We start from the raw sequence: 20,000 nt of genomic DNA on the forward strand, positions 1-20,000 counted from the left end.
AACAGCAGAGTCATCAGAATATTTCATGACAGGAGTTTCCTCTGTGCCTCTGCAATCATTCATGTATAGTGTAAACAGGACAGGGGACAGCACCGTGCCTTGAGGTGCGCCAACAGAAGTAAAGTGTTGAGAAGAATGGACAGACTGAAACCCAACGTTCTACTGACAAGAAAGCTTACTATCCAGAGAATGAGCTTTGGATCAACACCTAAGCCCAACAGTTCGAGGGCAAGGAGATGAGGTTGTATTGTGTTGAAAGCAGAAGAAAACCGGCAATGCCAAAAACATGAGGTGAGGTCACAAACCTGGCATCATCAGTGCACTATCCCTGACCCACACCTCTCACCATCCCGTTTTCTCAGGTGCAGAGGGAGGAAGAGGAGGAGAAGGAGGCACACTGAATCCAGGTGGGGGAGGGGAAGGGGCTGCAACATCTCCCTGCCCCTCTCCTCCTTCCCCCACCCCTCCCACAACAAGGTCATAGGGCGGAGGGGGTGCGGAGGGCATGAGGGTGTCATTCCGGGGCAGGATGGGGCGCTGGAAGAACATCTTGCAGGTCATGTAGACGGTGGCTAAGCCAGTGGCCTGCATCTGAGGCGTCTCCAGGATGCAGGCCAGCTCCCAGCCCCTGTTGCCCATCTCCTGGATCACCGGCTCCCAGTTGGCTGTGGTGCGCACGCCCCTGCTCCCCCCCTTCACTTTGACATGGTGATCAATGACGGCACCCTCATAGACGGGCCTGGGGTCGCTCATGCAGGAGGCTGGTTTCTCAAAGAACCACGAGGTGTCGATGGTTATGGGGGTAACCACAGCATGTTTAAAAATCTGGAGACACAACAAAGTTGGCAGTCACCAACATGACAAGGCGAGACAGGATATGAGATACATGGGACCAATCACAGGATATTTGGGTCACCAACATGACACAGCGAGACAGTATGAGATAGATGGAACCAATCACGGTAAGTATGGGTCACCAACATGACAAGGCGAGACAGGATATGAGATACACGGAAACAATCACCGGATATTTGGGTCACCAACATGACACGGCGAGACAGGATATGAGATACACGGAAACAATCACCGGATATTTGGGTCACCAACATGACACGGCGAGACAGGATATGAGATAGATGGAACCAATCATGAGAAGTTTGGGTCACCAACATGACACGGCAAGACATGATATGAGATACATGGAACCAATCACAGGAAGTTTGGGTCACCAACATGACACAGCGAGACATGATATGAGATACATGGAACCAATCACGGGATGTTTGGGTCACCAACATGACAAGGCAAGACGAGATACAAAGGGCCAACCACAGGATATTTCATTTTCCTGGAGACAGAACGAGTTGGCTAAAACAAACAAACCAAAAAAAAAAAAAAAAAAAAAAAATTAATTAAAAAATTTGTACATACGATAAAAAAACAAATTGGGTCATCAAAATGACAAGGCAAGACAGGCCAAACACAGAATGTTTCATTTCCTGGATTCAAGATATTTCTTTTTTTCTTTTTTTTTTCTTCGCTACCCCATCATCTGCACCATTTCAGTGGCATTACTCCCACACCACTCATTCCGAGTCCATCATACACAGCCACACCTGGGTTCGTCTGTCACAGTCCCAGTGCTGGCAGTCCACAGGGAACCATCGATGCTGGGTCGCCAGGAGGCCACACACCAGAGTAGACCCTGCACTGCTGCTGAGTCACTTCAGAAAGTTCATTCCTTTGCATGTAAATGTTTTTTTAACATAACACTTAGAGTACCAAACAAATTTGCATACGGCGAATTAGGACGTTATCCACTATATATAAATAGTGCAACAAGGTGTATCAAGTACTGGTTAAGGTTGCTGAATATGAATGTGCACCGATTACCCAGACAGGCATATTTGATGTTGTTTAACTTAGACGAAAGGGGAAAAAAATGCTGGGTGTCTTTAGTAAAAAATACTTTATTTAGACTTGGGTTTGGATATGTCTGGTTGCAACAAGGCGTTGGTTGTGAGCAAACATTTTTGTCATTATTTAAGCAAAGAATGAAAGATATATTTATGCAGGTGTGGGACGAGTCAGTAATGTCTAAAGATATATATCATAATTACAGACTGTTTAAAACTGGTTTTCAGTGTGAGAAATATTTTGAATATGTGGATAAAAAGTGTTTTCGGGACTGTTTAGTAAAATTACGGCTTGGTTTGCTCCCAATAAATGGATCATTTCTTAGAAGAACATTCAAATGTAATTCAAATTACGCATGTAAACGTTGAAATGTAATCGAAGATGAAAACCATTTTATAAACAATTGTGTCCTTTACAATGACCTGCGGCAAAAACATCTGAACTCTGAAGGTCAATCGTATGTTCACTTGATGAAGAATGGTTCTGTTTACAGTATTCGTAAACTATGCATTTATATATTTAATGCCCTGAAGATACGACAGGAATTCTGTGACAACAATGATGAAAGTTAGAATTAATTTACTATGCACGAGAAGCACTTTTGTTCTACAGGTTAAGTTAGTACGTATTTTACATTTTGTTGTGGCTGAGTGATCACCATATTGTGTACTTTTGACCTCTTTCTAGGGGCCGGAGGCCTGGGGATTAAAGTTTTGTTCTTGTTCTTGTTCTTGAGTCACTTCAGTAGTGTTCAAAAGTGCTTGTTGTGATTTAATGTACTTAGAACACCACTATTAAGCTCCTTACTGATGACAACAATGGCTTTGTCGCAGAGCCAGACTGAGTGAGCGTATCCCCCCCAACCACTGCCACCACGTCCCTCCAACAGCAGTCCCTCATGAATCTGCCAACACTGAAGACCTTTGGCTTTACGAGACTCACCCCAAGCACAGAACTGAAGGGGTATTGAAAATGAGGTCACCATGACAGCGGGGCATGAAAGGCCACATAATTTGGGGCTTTTTATATACTGATGATGAAGAAAGGAAGGAGGATGACGGTGATGATGATGATGACGATGCTGCAATGGAGGTCCATTTAGGTTTGGGACTACGTGACAAGGCTGTACTCCACACTTTCTTTCATAATGATATCCTGGCGTCAACCAGGCCCAAGAGATACAGACACTTGCAGCACTGATCAGGAAATTAGAGCAACACACATTAAGATCTTGGAAGTGGATGATACTGGACTCTGCAGTCCCAGTTTTCCCATTTAAGCCCATAGCGCACTCCACTCTAGCTCTTCGTAGGAGCTGGCCGCGGGCCAAAAAACCCACTCCCGCTGGAATTTGAACTCGCATCCTCCCAGCTGTCAGTCCGCAACACTAACCACTTCCCCAAGGTAGCTGGTTTCTCTGTTTCAGTGAATAAGAAATATACATAGTCTGTATGCATGTGCAAACATGTGTTTCAAATATGTGCACATGTGTGAGACAAAGACTACACAATATTATCACATATTCTCAATCTCATCCCTAAGCTCTTGCTGGTTTGACTGCCAGACTCACCCCCCAAAAATGGAGCAAGGCTGCCTATATAGCAGGGTACAAATGGTCATACACCTCATGAAAGTCCACTCAAGGACATAAATGAACCTGAGAATTGCATCCCACAAACAAACAACAACAACAAAAAGAAACAAACACAAGAATTCAACAAAAAATGGCAGACTCAAACCCTCTACTCACCTGAGAGAAAATGTTCTTATCCATGAAGATTTCCACCAGGCGCCAGCCTTGCTTCAGGTGGCTGGCGAGGTGACCCAGCCAATCGCAGTGCACGTTGGACTTAAATCCGGAGCTCGGTGCTACAGTGACTGTGTAGGGGACTGACACGCAGTTGTACATGTACCGCTGGGGTGATGGGGCTTCAGGTATCTCAAAGAACAGGTCCACTCCAAGCACTGCCACAAAATTAACCAAAGAACCTAGAATAGAACATGATATGAGATCTATTCCAAGCACTGCCAGAAAATTAACCAAAGAACCTTGAATAGAACATGATATGAGATCCATTCCAAGCACTGCCACAAAATTAACCAAAGAATCCAGAATAGAACATGATATGAGATCCATTCCAAACACTGCCACAAAATTAACCAAAGAACCTTGAATAGAACATGATATGAGATCCATTCCAAGCACTGCCACAAAATTAACCAAAGAACCTTGAATAGAACATGATATGAGATCCATTCCAAGCACTCCACAAAATTAACCAAAGAACCTTGAACAGAACATGATATGAGATCCATTCCAAGCACTGCCACAAAATTAACCAAAGAATCCAGAATAGAACATGATATGAGATCCATTCCAAGCACTGCCACAAAATTAACCAAAGAATCTAGAATAGAACATGATATGAGATCCATTCCAAGCACTGCCACAAAATTAACCAAAGAATCTAGAACAGAACATGATATGAGATCCATTCCAAGCACTGCCACAAAATTAACCAAAGAATCTAGAACAGAACATGATATGAGATCTATTCCAAGCACTGCCACAAAATTAGCCAAAGAATTTTAAGGAAAACAGAAAAGAACATGATATGTCTTTGTTCCAGGGCCCCAAGGAAATAATACCAGAAAATAAAAATCCTGGATGGATGGACACAATTTCTATGGCTGAGTTAGGCAACAATCAATCATCTGGACAGGTTTTATTGCTAGATTGAAAAACTCACTCAGTACGGCCAGTCTTCTCTTCTCCTCTACACAAACCCCTCGGATGTCCAGTGGGTGTCTGAATGACCCAACCTTTAGCTTCCGTCGTCAGAATTGTGGTATTCTTTGTCAACATTCACCTCTTCAGTATAAGAGCCTTCCGCCTGCAATATTCTGATGATGGTAAATGGGGTGAAACGCTGTTAACGTCGTCTCTTTCGCCGTTCGTATGGAGAGAGTTAATCCCTGAAGAAACTAAAGTTGTCAAAGTCTTCATGAAACTGCCTAAAGTCTATTCTCAGAAAAAATTTTAAAAAGTAATCATGTTTGCTAAAATATTCTCTTCATATGTATTTGGTGTATGCAATAATTCAAAGTCTGAATAATGCGAAAAGGCAAAATCAGCTTCATCAAGTTATCTTTTTGCCTTTACAATTTACTTCATCAGCTTTCTCAGTGCAATTATCTTCAATAATATCATGCAGTTTGGATTCAGATAACTCATTCCACACTACACCTGAGTACTTCTAAAGTACAACTGCATATGTTTTCACAGTAATGCCTGATCAATGCTTGTACTGTAAAGTGTGGTGTGGTACAGTAAAGTACAGTACAGTGCAGTGCAGTACAGTACACTACATTACAGTATAGCATAGTATAGCGCAGCATAGCGTAGCATTGCATAGCATAGCACAGTGTAGCATAGCATAGTATAGTACTGCTCTTTAGTTAATACTTATTTTCTATGAGGCCCAACACTCGGCTTATATCACAGATTGACATAAGTTTACATTTGGGCCAACAGCAAAGTGAGAGCTGTATTATCAATGGTTTCTCCAGTCAATGGGAAACCATTTACAGCTTAGTCTTTTGTGAAGGACTATGACTCTCAAACTAGGAGGCAAAACTGCACTGGCTCTTAGTGCTGCAGCCTTGTGAGCTAGTTGGCCTTTGGGAACCATCCCAACGCCGCCTGTCCTAAAACCCTCTTTGGCTGAGAGAGTGGGGATGTACTTGGGCAAGACACTCTCCACTATAATCAAATTCTAGCCCAAATAGTCGGAACAGCAGTTGCCTCCTCTGCTGTTCTGATGGTCATAGTCGGACATGACTTTTATCTGGCACAAACCTTTTTCTTCGGTTTTCCTTCTTTCTCTTGCACAAAAAGCCTACTTTGCATCTGAATGTAACCAAAGAGACAAATATAAAAGATAAATTCTTTATTTGGTATACACATCCTGAGCATATCTCTGCAAACCTTGTGACCAGTGGTAATCCTTTGTTCAAATTCCTGCTGCTTCAGGTGGGTGCAGAGATTCTTCCAGTCTCCCAGGTCTACATAATCATGTGCAGACCTGCTAGTGCCTGAACCTCCCTCAAGCATATACACATGTGGAACATCAAAATGCTCACATTAAAGATCTCGAAATCCATGTCAGTGGGCTATGGAAACACAAACATACCCGATATGTGCTCACACACACACACACACACACACACACACACACAAAACCAAGTGTGAATGCCTTAACGGTAGAGTGGAAACGTTCATACATGTAAAACCCCAGGTGAATTAAAAAAAAAAAAAAATGGGAAGCTGAAGCCCACAAAAGTGGTAGGAATTTTAACAGAGTAACTGAATATAAAGAGCCACACTTCATGATGACTAAAGATTAAATGTCCCATTAGCCTTTTACAGCCACAGGGGAAGTGAATGCATGTCAACTGAGTCCTGGGCTCGGCATAGAAATGCAGCATAGAACTCCTTCTGCAGTCTTAACCTTCCTGAATCAAAATCAGGTACCTATTCACACCAGAACAGGGTGAGGAAAATCGGAGGAAAGTGCCTTTCCCCAAGGACACAACACCATGCTGAGACAGGCCCTCAAACCTCAAACACAGGTGAACACTGGATCAGAAGTCCAACAGCTGGACAAAAAGCAACAAAGAGAGAGAGCGAGCGAGCGAGCGAGAGAGAGAGAGAGAGAGAGAGGGAGAGAGAGGAACAAGCCCTCACAAGGAGAAACGCCTTGCTGGGCCATCCCAAGGCCTCCTTGCTGTCTCTGCCCAGTCATTTCCATGCACACCAGACGGCCCCCATCCTCAGAGTTGCGTGTGATGCTCTCCAGAAGGTGGCTGGCGTCCGTCACCGTGCTTGGGTGAGTGCTGAACGAGACGATTCCGGTGTAATTTTGGTGACGCTGGATCATTGATTTCTCCACCCTCAGCTGCCAGCTCTCCCGTCTGGGGACGGACGGGTAGCGGCAGAAAATTCCCTGCAGGTTAAAACAGAAGCAGTGGTGTAAGAGAAACTGCATTTATCGCAAATCGCCTGCTAATGATAATAACAAGAAAAAGAATGCAACAACAATAATAATACAGTAACTATAATAATACAATGATAGAGCACTTTTAAACATTCCACAGCAGTCTCACACACAGACACAGACACACACACACACACACAAACATATAATAATCAGTCTGTCAATATATGTATCCTTCTGTTGTTGTTTTTTTGTTTTTGACTCACTTGTGTAAACAAAGTGAGTCTATGTTTTAACCTGGTGTTCGGTTGTCTGTGTGTGTGTATGTGTCTGTGTGTCTGCGTGTCCATGGTAAATTTTAACATTGACATTTTCTCTGCAGATACTTTGTCAGTTGACACCAAATTTGGCATAAAAATAGGAAAAATTCAGTTCTTTCCAGTCATCTTGTTTAAAACATTATTGCACCTCTGGGATGGGCACAAAAAAATTTAAAAAGAAGCCAAATTATATGCAAACTGCATTTACTGTTATTTTTATATTTTTTGCATTCTCTAAACTTGGTACTTTGATCTGATATTCTGACACAACAACAAGAGCAGTCATTATTATCATTTTTTGTTCAAACAGGAACTTCTTTTGCTAAGCATGAAAGTTTTATTTATTTTGCAAACGTTTTGGTGCAGATAGTAAAAAAGGGAAATTAATCTGTAATTAATGCTAGGGGACTTAATTTGCTTTAAACTGATCTTTCTTATCTTAAACATTAAATTTTGAAATTATACTCAATACATAAAAAGTTTGTGTGTTTTACTCTCAGTGTACAGGGCTTTCACTATGTTCATTCGCCCAAGTGGTCTTTTTCGGAAAATACTAAAATCAATATGACGAGTGGACTTTACAGATCTATTGGCTGAGCCCTGAAGGTCATGGGCAAAAATCAATTGCCTACACATATTTATACACATTCAAAGCGCGTGCTCATATTCTTTGCGAACGCGAACGACGCCATTTTGTTTCAAGTTGTTGACCTGCCCGTTCAATCCTATATTCAATGGACAATACACGATAACATGTGATGGAAAGTTGGAGAAGGAGACCGTTAAATATTTATTCAGAGAAAGATTTGTGAACGCCTCATCACTTACTGGATTATGCCCCAAACTGCCATAAAAATATCCACAGAATCATTCGGAATTCACAGTTAAAAATTGTAAACCATGCGAGTTAATACCCTTGAATTGATCACGATGAAATGAAAAAAATTCCAGTCTTGACTTTTCTCAAAATGAAGTCCTTTTCACTTCTTACGACGTTTAGAAGTACTTGTACTTGGCTCTACATGTTATTAGTTTAACAAAATACTAAATTTTCATATCAACTTTAAAACTGTAAAACTAGAATGAACATAAAAGAGAAATTGAATCAACTGTGTCATACTACATTCCCAGCAGGCGTAACTAAACTTGTACATCTATCTAGATCTAGAGAAAACAGCTAAATGTTGCAGTGTAATTGCGGCAATAGCCATGTCTCCTTTACCACGGACTTAAAAAGAATTTTTGATTGCCCTTATTGATTTTTTGAATGCCCAAGATACACCAGAATAATATGATTTAAACAGTGTTCTCACAATACCGCAATTGATTTATCGCCCTTTAAAAAAGTATGTTCAAATATTAAATTTTAGAACACCAGTTAAGGAGCCACGATAGCGTAATGGGTAAGACAGTTTTTTCTCACCCGAACACGCGGGGTTCGAATCTGGTTAGGACTTTTTTTTTTTTAACCAGAAGCTTTATAATAACAAATACAGAACACATTTTAACAATTAGATTTTTTTTTTTTTTTAAGTGTATCACAAGTGAAGTCTTGAAGGCCTTGCCTCTCTTGTTTTGTTTATTTTTGTTTTGTTTTTTGTTTGTTCTTTTCTTATTCAGCCAATTACCATTTTAAGCATTCATGAGTCTGTTTCGAAGGAGAAATCATAGAAATCATAATATACCTGAAACCCGCATGGCACCTGTTGGCTGAACACTGGGTTCTGTTGAATCTGACCTGGCATCTGGTAAAACGACAGCAGGCGATACCCTTCTGCATACTGAGCAGCCAACATTGGGTAGTAGGTGTCAATGTTGCTGGTCATCATTGGTATTGATATCATGCTGAGATGAGTGCCCAGCATCACCTGTAGATAGCAACAAAGAGTTGGGGGGTGCGGGAGGTGGGGGGGAACAAAACATGAAAAGATGAAAGGAATTCAAAAGGATGAAACATATATATGTATATAATTAAGGGGAGGAGAAACAAAGAGACAAAGAGTGAGTGAGATATAGAGACACAAGGAAAGAGATAGAGACAAAGAAAGAGAGAGTGAGTGAGTAGACAGTGGCAAAGACAATGCACACACAGAGTGAGTGAGAGAGAGAGAGAGAGAGAGAGAGAGAGAGAGAGAGAGAGAGAGATGATTAGACAGGACAATTCTTTTTATTTCTGATGATAATAGAAAAGCACTTTTTTGTACAGCCCTTGCCCTGAACAAGGTCAACGCAGCACAATACTATAAGATAAAGAAAGAGAGAGAGAGAGAGGAGGGTGACCGAGACATAGATACTGACATGCCTACCGACAGAGACAGAGAAACAGAGACAGAAAAAGAAAAGGAAGAGAAGGGGGAGAGTTGTCATAAGAGAAGTGAGAGAGAGGAACAGAGATTGAGACAGGGGTGGAATTCAAAGCACAGCCTGTCCAACCTGACTTTCCTGTATCAGTTTTGCCATGAAAGGTGGTGAAAAACCACAGAAATAACTATTTGTATTTCTTTTTATCACAGCAGATTTCTCTGTGTGAAATTCGGGCTGCTCTCCCCAGGGAGAGCGTGTTGCTACACTACAGCACCACCCATTTTTTTGTATTTTTTCCTGTGTGCAGTTTCATTTCCTATCGAAGTGGATTTTTCTACAGAATTTTGCCAGGAACAACCCTTTTGTTGGCGTGGGTTCTTTTACGTGCACAAAGTGCATGCTGCACACGGGACCTCGGTTTATCGTCTCATCCGAATGACTAGTGTCCAGACCACCACTCAAGGCCTAGTGGAGGGGGAGAAAATATCAGCGGCCAAGACGTGATTCGAACCAGCGCACTCAGATTCTCTCGCTTCCTAGGCGGACGTGTTACCTCTTGGCCATCACTCCACTATATTATATAGAGTTCTACACATAAGCTGAAACATTTGATTGCGAGTAGTTTTAGGACACTTTAAACTGAATGAAGATTTCTCATGTCATGTTGTATATCTTGTTTATACAAATGCTTAAATTTGTCTGGGTTTATTTTGTGCTCTGGTGCGACTCGCTTTTGGTTCTGTGTGTGTATCTGACATTCTTTCCCACTCACTCTTATTTTTTCTGTGCTTGCTTATGTAGATGTGTGCATGGTTGCTTTTTTTTTCCCAATCATGATACGTTTGAAATCTTGAAATTACTAACTTAAATCTAAACGGAAATTTCACAGGGCAGGTACAAAATATGCACTGAATCAAACATTATTTGTACTGTTCATGTGTGTACATAAGTGGCTTACAATTGTATGACTTACTTCACAGTTGATGAAGTGATATTGTGCCCCTGGTCCGAGATATGGGGGTACCTCAGGGGCCAGTGTTGGTCGTGACTTGCTGTTGCCTGACGCCTTGTTGTGGTGGTGAGAGTCATCGCCATGATGGTGGCCTTTGGATTCAGCACCACCCATTGCGAGCCAGCGCACAAGACAGTACAAACTTAGAACACACACACACACACACACACACACACACACACATACACACACATCATGATTATGCACAAGTGTTCATGCTTGAATACATATTCCTGCACACGCACACAAATTTCTCTTTTTAATTATATCTATCTATCTATCTATCTATCTATCTATCTATATATATATATATATATATGTACACACACACACACACACACACACATATATATATAAATATATATATATATATATATATATATGCTGTGTGTGTGTGTAGTACTCTCAATTTCAGATAAAATAGTCTACTGAACTACTGTTTAAAGTTTCTGTTTCCATTTAAAGGGTGCAGTCATTGCAATATAATGATGATAATTTAAGGTAATGTAGCACTTCAGCATTCTAAATTCCTGGCCTGATGATAAATCAATAAACTGATACGCAAATGAATGTAAATAAATAAACACACACACACACACACACAGATAACTCAGAACTCATAACTGTTTTAATGTCAATAGCTTATCAGCCCTAATGACATGGGGGTACAATCAAAACAACAACAAAATAGTTCTAAAAAAAGATGGAACGACTATTCAAAACATACCATTTTTGAACGTCTATTCAAAACATACCATTTTTGAAATCCATTGATAAGGAATCTACATAATTTCAACCATACAGTTTACGAAGTCAATTTCTTAAAGAACAACAGTGAGTGATGTTTTTTCTTCGAAAATTATATGCTCTGGCAATATACTTTGCCAGAGACTGGATTGAATTTTCCTGTTGTATGTTAAGTACACTGCACAGAGCAGAGACAGTACATTTTTCACGAATATCAGTGTACGCTTTGCAATGAAACAAGAAATGTAACTCATCCTCCTTTATAAAACCGCATATCGGACAAGGGGAGAGCATGGATGGGTTAATTTGAAACCAATACTAATGAGCATATAATCCAAGAGATCTCAACCTAAACCTGGCTAAACTGATTATATGCCACTTGTTGGTTACAACTGTGATATATTTTTCTATTCCAAAAACATTTTTAAACTGTTGAACCAACTGTATTTTTCATTTGTTTCCATTTCATAATGCTAGTCTTGCTTATATGAAGCTATAAGTCTATCTTTGAATTCAGAAATAAATCCTTTTTCGCATCCAAATCCCTGACACATCCACACAATTCCAAATCCATGTACTGTTAATATTTTCTTAACCAAATATACCCAATTTTCCTTCCCTCTCTCGTGTCCGTTTAATAATTTTACATACGCTTGTTTACAAAGTCTAATCAATTTTAACCAATATTTGACACATTTCACATATGATCTGATATATAATGGGTATCTTCCAGTCTCTCCGTATAACACAGTGTTCGATGCAAGCAGAGGTACCTTTAAAAAACGTTTGATAGCAAAAGTGTGCAGTTTTTCAATATCTTTATTATTACCAAGTCCCCATACTTCAGAACCATAGGTCAACATTGGTTGGACTTGAGCATCAAAACGTTTCCAGAAAATAGATGAATCCATGGAACCTAGTTTATGTAAGCACCTCAAAATTTCAATAACCCCTTTCTTTCCGTTCCTACATGTTTCTGCTATTGTGCTTGTCATACTGAGTTTTGTTGTAAAGAGCATACCAAGATATTTATATATATTCATTACTTTTATTTCATCGGTACCGTATTGCCATTTTTCATGTCTAGATAGGTGACCACCTTTCCTGAATACAATTACATTGGGTTTTTTCAAGATTTACTTCTAAAAATAATATATCTGCTTCTTGTTTTAATGCATTTAACTGATTTTGAAGTCCTATGGCCGTGCTAGAAAAGAGAATCACATCGTCTGCAAATAGAGAGAGAGAGAGAGAGAGCGTAGGAATGTGCTGTGGAGGGTGGGGCGTGCAGGGTAATGTGTTTGTCGATGTCCTACAAGTTCCTCCATGGGGGGGCGGGCGGGCTTGTGTGCTTTAATGTGTTGTGTTGGGCTTATGCACTCTTGTTTGTGCTTTCATATCTGTGAAACTACATGTTTGCTGCATATGTTTGCGTGTGTGTGTGTGTGTGTGTGGCCTCGTTCAATAGACCTTGAACCCTGTTAGGGTCTGACGTTGAATAAAGGTGAAAACAGGCGTCATCACTTGGTATGGAACAACAAAATAGTGCTGTGACTTACCGTTCTGGAACGACAACTCGGAAACGGTCGTCCAATGCGAAAACCTTAAAGTGTCTTGTGGGTCAAATGTCGCTGGACATGACAAACACAGTCGAACTGGGTCAGTGATCCGAGTCGCCAACCCGTGCGCGCAACCACAGTGTTGGGCGTGAAGGGCCAGCGAACCGCTGATCTAAAAATAGAATTTAGCACAGTTTCAGTTTCAGTTTCAGTAGCTCAAGGAGGCGTCACTGCGTTCGGACAAAACCATATACGCTACACCACATCTGCCAAGCAGATGCCTTAGCACAGTTCTTGCGAACTGCATCCGGTAACATTGGACCCGGTGTAACAGGCCGAAACTTACCCCTGGCTGGTTCTTACCCCGGGTAGGAAGTAGCCTAGGCTACATACAGCTGATAATAATAATAATAATAGTAATAATAGTAATAATAATGGGAATTTATATAGCTCCTTCCAACTCTCAAGCCACTTCGCAGTTAATGCAAAAAAGTGATGTGATGATGTTCGTCGAAAAAGTGATGTGATGATATTCGTCCTTCGGATTCGAAGATGCCCATGGCTGCTTCAAGACTCAGTAAATGCAGTTTGCATATAATTTGGCTTCTTTTTTATTTTTTTGTGCCCATCCCAGAGGTGCAATATTGTTTTAAACAAGATGACTGGAAAGAACTGAACTTTTCCTATTCAGTTTTTATGCCAAATTTGGTATCAACTGACAAAGTATTTGCAGAGAAAATGTCAATGTTAAAGTTTACCACGGACACACAGACACACACACACAGACACAGACACACAGACACAGACACACAGACACACAGACACACACACGCACACACACACACACACACACACACACACACACACACACACACACACACACACACACACACACACACACACACCGTCAGACAACCGAACACCGGGTTAAAACATAGACTCACTCAGATGGCTGACCTACGCATAAATCCAAATCCACTACTTAGGGCAGTGAGATTCCACAATATGAATGTATAAAACGTCAACCTAAAATGAAATAATGATAAATACAAGTTTACAATACTCGGCTGTGACAGCCGGTGCAACTTGGTGCAATACACTACACTGCACTATACTACATACGCTTTCAAGCAGGGCGTTCTACAGCGAGACTATCACTTCATCAGATCACGTAATACTTCAATACTGACTAGAGAATATATTGACCAGGACTGAAAATGAATGAAAAGAGTTAAGGAAAATATACCTACTTGACATCGACAGAGAACCACTTATTTGATAAAATCTCTTTTTTCTTTCTTTCTTTTTAAAAAACAACAACTATGGAGCGGAAATATTGGGACTCATAACAAATAATCAAATGGAAAAGGTACATACATTATTTGCAATGAAGCATTTTCTTGGTGTCCCATTACATTCATCAAACACTATAATGCATGGCGAAACCGGCAGGTACCCATTGCATATTACATCAGTTGTAAAATGCATAAAATATTGGTTCAAACTAACAAGACTGCCAACATCACGATTGTGTTAGCAAGCATACGAGATGCTGCTGCTGCAAGAGGAGAAGGGCAAACAGAACTGGGTATTCCACATCAAGAAAACACTACCAGAACATGGATTCGGTCTTGTTTGGATGTGACAAGGAGTAGGGCACGAGAGCGGCTTTGTATCGGAATTTAAGACAGACTTATAGCATGTTACAAACAAAACTGGTACGGAGAAATAGAGAGCAATGATAGGTATAAATGGTTCTATTCATTTAAATCCATCTTTCAAACAGAGAAGTATACTAAAATCATAACAAATAATGGCATAAAATCTGCTTTGCGAGGCTCAGATTGAGAGCACTCAAAATGTCAACAGAAGATGGTACGCAGACGTAGCAACATCTTGCCCAATGTGTGGCGAAAGCCCAGAAGATGAAAATTATTTCATATTTAACTGCAAAAGATACGATGAATTGTGAAAAACCTGTACCCTTTTCAATACAGGTCCAGTGCAGAGAAAAGATTTGTTCGGCATACTGATCAGTTAAGGAAAATGAAGATATGATACTTTCACTTGCAATATTAATTTGATATGTATCTCGAGGCAATAAATCATATAAGAAAAACGTCCATCATCGGTCCAAATACTCATTAATCAATTAAAATCTAGTTTGGGTTCTGTGAGGAAAAAAGCACAGATAAAAAAAGTAGGGTTACATTTGGATGGTCAATCTCTACAATGTAATTATATGATGTGTCCGTATTGATATGATGGGTTTTGATGTTCAGGCATAAACAATTATTTCATGATTTATATGTACCTTAGTGTGTTTGGATTGATATGATGTGTGTCGATGTTACATGCGTAAATGTGCAAGTGTTATATGATTTATATGTTCTTTGATTCTCAGTGTACTGTCCAAACCTTCAGTGGAGACGAACGACTGAAAAAGGCACATTACCCCCTGTCACATGTATTTTAAGCTAATGACAAAGTGCCGAAGTGTCGCTAATCTCTTTTCAGTTTATTTTGTTTCAGTTCTGTTTTTCCTTTCTGTTCCATTTTATCTGTTTTGCACCATTTTGCCCTGACCGGATTAGTACCTACTATGTCACTAGAGCTTTACAACTAATGACATTTTAACTCTCTCCATACGAACGGCGAAAGAGACGACGTTAACAGCGTTTCACCCCAATTACCATCATCAAAATATTGCAAGCGGAAGGCTCTTATGCTGAAGAGGTGAATGTTGACAAAGAATACCACAATTCTGACGACGGAAGCTAAAGGTTGGGTCGTTCAGACACCCACTGGACATCCGAGGGGTCTGTGTAGAGGAGAAGAGAGGACTGGCCGTACTGAGTGAGTTAAACATCAAAATGTACAGCTCTAGTGACATCGGGGTACAAATCAGAACAATAATGGTAAAAACAATGAAACAAAATCGAAAAGGGGGGAAAAAGAAAGAAAAAAAATGAGAGAGACAGAGAATCTGACAGAGGAGGGGAGAGAGACAGTATCAGTATCAGTAGCTCAAGGAGGCGTTACTGCGTTCGGACAAATTCATCAGTATACGCTACACCACATCTGCCACTGAAGCAGATGCCTGACCAGCAACGTAACCCAACACACTTAGGCCTTGAGACAAAAAAAAAACAACAACAAAAAACAAAAAAACCAAAAAAAAGAAGAAAAGAAGTAAACTAATAAAAAGAGTAAATTTTAAAAAGAAAGAAAGAGAAAATAATGATGATAATGATAATAATAGCAATGATAATAGTAATAATAATAAGATAAAAAGACAATACTGATAATACAAAAAGACAAATAAGCAAACAAATGTAAAACACATCACACACACACACACACACACACACACACACACACACACACACACACACACACACACATGCATAACAGATATGCAACAAACATGCGGTTTCACAGATATGAAAGCACAAACAAATACACATCAACGTACACGAGTCCCGGACACTGACAAACACACACACACACACACACACACACACACACACACACACACACACACACACACACCGTCTCCCAAATTACCCTGCACCCCCCCAACCCCTCCGGGCCCACACACTCATTCCTAGCTACTTATCGCAGCTTCCATGGCGCACGCGCGCGCGCACAGAGAGAGAGAGAGAGAGAGAGAGAGAGAGAGAGAGAGAGAGAGAGAGAGAGACTTATACAAGCACACACACATACGCCCATACCTCCCCCCCTTCCCCCCAACCCCCACACACATACACACAGACACTTATACAAGCACACACACACACATACGCCCATACCTCCACACACACACACACACACACACACACACACACACACACACACACACAAATAACACCTGCACGTTCCAATATTCCGTTGCTCCCACAATACAGACATGCATACATGCACACCTCATCCTCTACACGGACACACACACACACACACACACACACACACACACACACACACACACACACACACACACACACACACACACAAATACGCACGTTAAAGATCCTGTAATCCATGTCAGCGTTCGGTGGGTTAATTTATGGAAACAAGAACATATTCAGCCAGAAGAAAAAAAAGCCGCATACACCATCAGAGTGCCTAGATATACAAAGAGCATACACTGATATGATGCATACAACGAGTTCAACTACAAAGTGCGCACACCATCAAAGAGCATGTGCTTACAAAGAGCATGTGCCTACAAAGAGCATCCACATACAAAGAGCCTAAACATACAGGGAACGTGAACCTCAGTACAAAGAACCCATTTCTACACAGAGCATCTTACTACAGACAGTCTATGCCGATAAACAGCCCACACCTAAAAAGATCCCTTAACACCAATAAACAGCCTACTTCTACAAAGAATCTAAATATACAAAGAGCCTAAACCTACATAGAGCCCACACCTACAAAGAACCCATAGTTACAAAGAACCTACACGTACAAATTAAGTGACCTAAAAAGCCTGCACCTTCAGAAAGCCTTCACCAACAGAGTCTATGCCTAAAGAGATAACTATAAAGATCTTTTTGGCCTACCCACAAACAGCTACATCTACTTAGACCCTTAACAGTTAACTTATATAGAGCCAAAAGCTGCAAAGAACCAAAACCTTCAAAGAGCCCGTATCTACTAAGAGCCTTCACCTACAAAGAGACTGACCTATGAAGAGCCTATATCTATACAGAGACTTATAGCCAGCCTGTACTGTACCTATAAGAGCGGAACCTACAAAGAGCCCATAGGGGTCTACAAACTGCATACCTCTACAAAGAGCCTATACCAACATTGAGCCAACACTTTGGATTCGCTCTTGGCGCTAGCGGCCATGCCAGTGCAACCAGGTGTGAGTTGTGGGACTGACAAACAGACCACCGCCGGGATTAACTGGTAGGGGACGTCAGTGTGCTATACATGCAGTCTTTCTTGGCTGACAGACTGCTCAGCTGACCGGCACACCACCTCAACCTTCGCTGGCTGTCGCTTTTGACTACACACGGAATCTCATGTGGGTCGTCCACGACCCATACCGCTGTCGCTTTTGACTACCCACGGAAGCTCAAATGGGTCGTCCACGACCCATACCTTTTAGAGACAAAAACCTGTATATTCCTCCAAAGCTTGTGTGGGTCGTGCACGACCCATACTTTGTAAAGAGGCAAAAACCTGTGTATTCCTCCAAAGCTTATAACAAAATATAGAAAAGGAAAACATATCGTAACAACTGATTACACACACATGCGCTTGCACATGCACACACAGACTCACACAAACACATACACTCAAAAGAAACACATGCTCACGCATTCACACACACGCACATACACACACACGCACACTCACACACACGCATTGGCACACAACTGATCACACACACAAACGCATAACACCACATGCACATACATACAAACCCTACTTATGCACACAGAGATATATAAAGAGAGAGAGAGAGAGAGAGAGACTGAGACAGAGACTCAGAGACAGACAGACAGACAGCGAGACAGAGAGAGAGAGATGACTCATAGCATCCTTTACACGCACAATCAAAGATGTTCAGTCACACAGGTACATACTGTTAGAGAAAGGGATGGAAGGGGGTTATAGCTGAAGACAGGCGAAAGGGTCGGGGGAGGGGGTGGGGGGTAGTGGGAGAGTAGTGGGGTGTGAGGCTATTGAAAGTAAAACTTCTTTACTTTCCTTCACTAATTGCAAATTAAATCTTCTGAAATCACTATTAAAAAGGTATAGGTCGTGCATGACCCACACGAGCTTTCGAGGAGTGACCACGTTTTTTCCTCTTTAAAAAGCATGGTTCATACACGACCCACACAAGCGTCCGTGTGTAGTTAAAACGCCACCTTTAATTACTCAGTAACTAATTAATGATTTTTTTCATTTTTTTGGCAAAAGTTGGCCTTTTAGGTGTAGGAAGCACTTCTGAAATTTCGTAGAAAAATATTAAGAATTGGCTGAGATATTTGCGTTTTTGTACCCTTCTGGGTCGTGTACGACCCACGACATCCGGCGAGAGTTAACCGGTACACCGGTCGAGACATACTTGTGTCAGTGGTCTGGGACCGTGAGCTCGACCCGCTAAGCTAAACTGCCCTGGCCAAAACCACTGTGGACAAAGGTGTCGCCCGTCTAGCTGTCTCCATGGTGGACGCACACACACACACACACACACACACACACACACACACACACGCGCGCGCGCACAACACACCTGTACGTGTCGGATGGTAGGTACGTGGTGATTGTGGTGGTAGTGGTGGTGGTTGGGGGTGTGTGGTGCATGGTGGAGTTGGCCGGGATGGCTCGGGGTTTGGGGGTGGATGTGTAGGGGTGTGGGGGGTCGTGGATCGAGGGGGTAGGGGAATTGGGTGAGCGGGCTGACCTGATCGCAGGGGGGCAAGTCAAAACTCTCGCCGAATCAGAGTTTGTGTGCGTGAGAACCCTCAACACAAATGACACTGTTGCCGTGTCAGTGAATGTACGGTATATCGCCGGTGTGCTTCGTTGTTAGGGACTCTATGTTTAATGTGACCGCGAAAACTGTGTGTGTGAGTGTGTGTGTGTGTGTGTGCGTTCGTGCGCGCGCGCGTGTGTTTGTGTTATACTGATAGTATGTGTGTGTGCGTTCGTGTGTGTGTGTGTGTGTGTGTGTGTGTGTGTGTGTGTGTGTGTGTGTGTGTGTGTGTGTGTGTGTGTAAATATTTAAAGGAAGATTAATAGACACAGCACTCCCACACACATATTCAACATTTTTACCCCGGCTTTTCGGGTGTAGAAGATTCAATATCAATACATAGACGACGAATCACAACTTCAGTCAAACATTGTCAAACGAAACACACACACACACACACACACACACACACACACACACACACACACACACACACACACACACACACACACACACACACACACACACACACACACACACACACACACACACCACTCTGACATGTCAGGCTTTGAGTGCACGCGCATGTTGACATGCATGCATGTTCCAGATGTAAAAACACGTCACACATCCTTCCCAGGTTTTGTGCATTTACATGGATAAAGTTGTGTTTTATTTATAGAAAAAATGCACGCACCAAACGAA

At 41.5% G+C, this 20,000-nt stretch overlaps 1 protein-coding gene across 1 annotated transcript in view; it reads right to left on the bottom strand.

Moving 5' to 3' along the window:
- Positions 1–13,124, bottom strand: part of LOC143298857 (uncharacterized) — a 15,001-nt gene extending 1,877 nt beyond the window's left edge. Inside the window, exons 1-6 of the mRNA XM_076611856.1 lie at positions 12,857–13,124; positions 10,512–10,692; positions 8,920–9,102; positions 6,665–6,923; positions 3,668–3,882; positions 1–825 (exon numbers count right to left, since the gene is read on the bottom strand). The exon at positions 1–825 is cut by the window's left edge and continues 1,877 nt beyond it. Coding sequence (XP_076467971.1) covers positions 343–825; positions 3,668–3,882; positions 6,665–6,923; positions 8,920–9,102; positions 10,512–10,664 — 1,293 coding nt within the window. The 5' untranslated portion in view covers positions 10,665–10,692; positions 12,857–13,124 and the 3' untranslated portion in view covers positions 1–342. The remainder of the gene's footprint in view (positions 826–3,667; positions 3,883–6,664; positions 6,924–8,919; positions 9,103–10,511; positions 10,693–12,856) is intronic.
- Between the last annotated feature and the right edge of the window lie 6,876 nt (positions 13,125–20,000).

Source organism: Babylonia areolata, chromosome 24 (assembly GCF_041734735.1).
Source record: "Babylonia areolata isolate BAREFJ2019XMU chromosome 24, ASM4173473v1, whole genome shotgun sequence".
NCBI classification, from domain to species: Eukaryota; Metazoa; Mollusca; class Gastropoda; order Neogastropoda; family Buccinidae; genus Babylonia; species Babylonia areolata.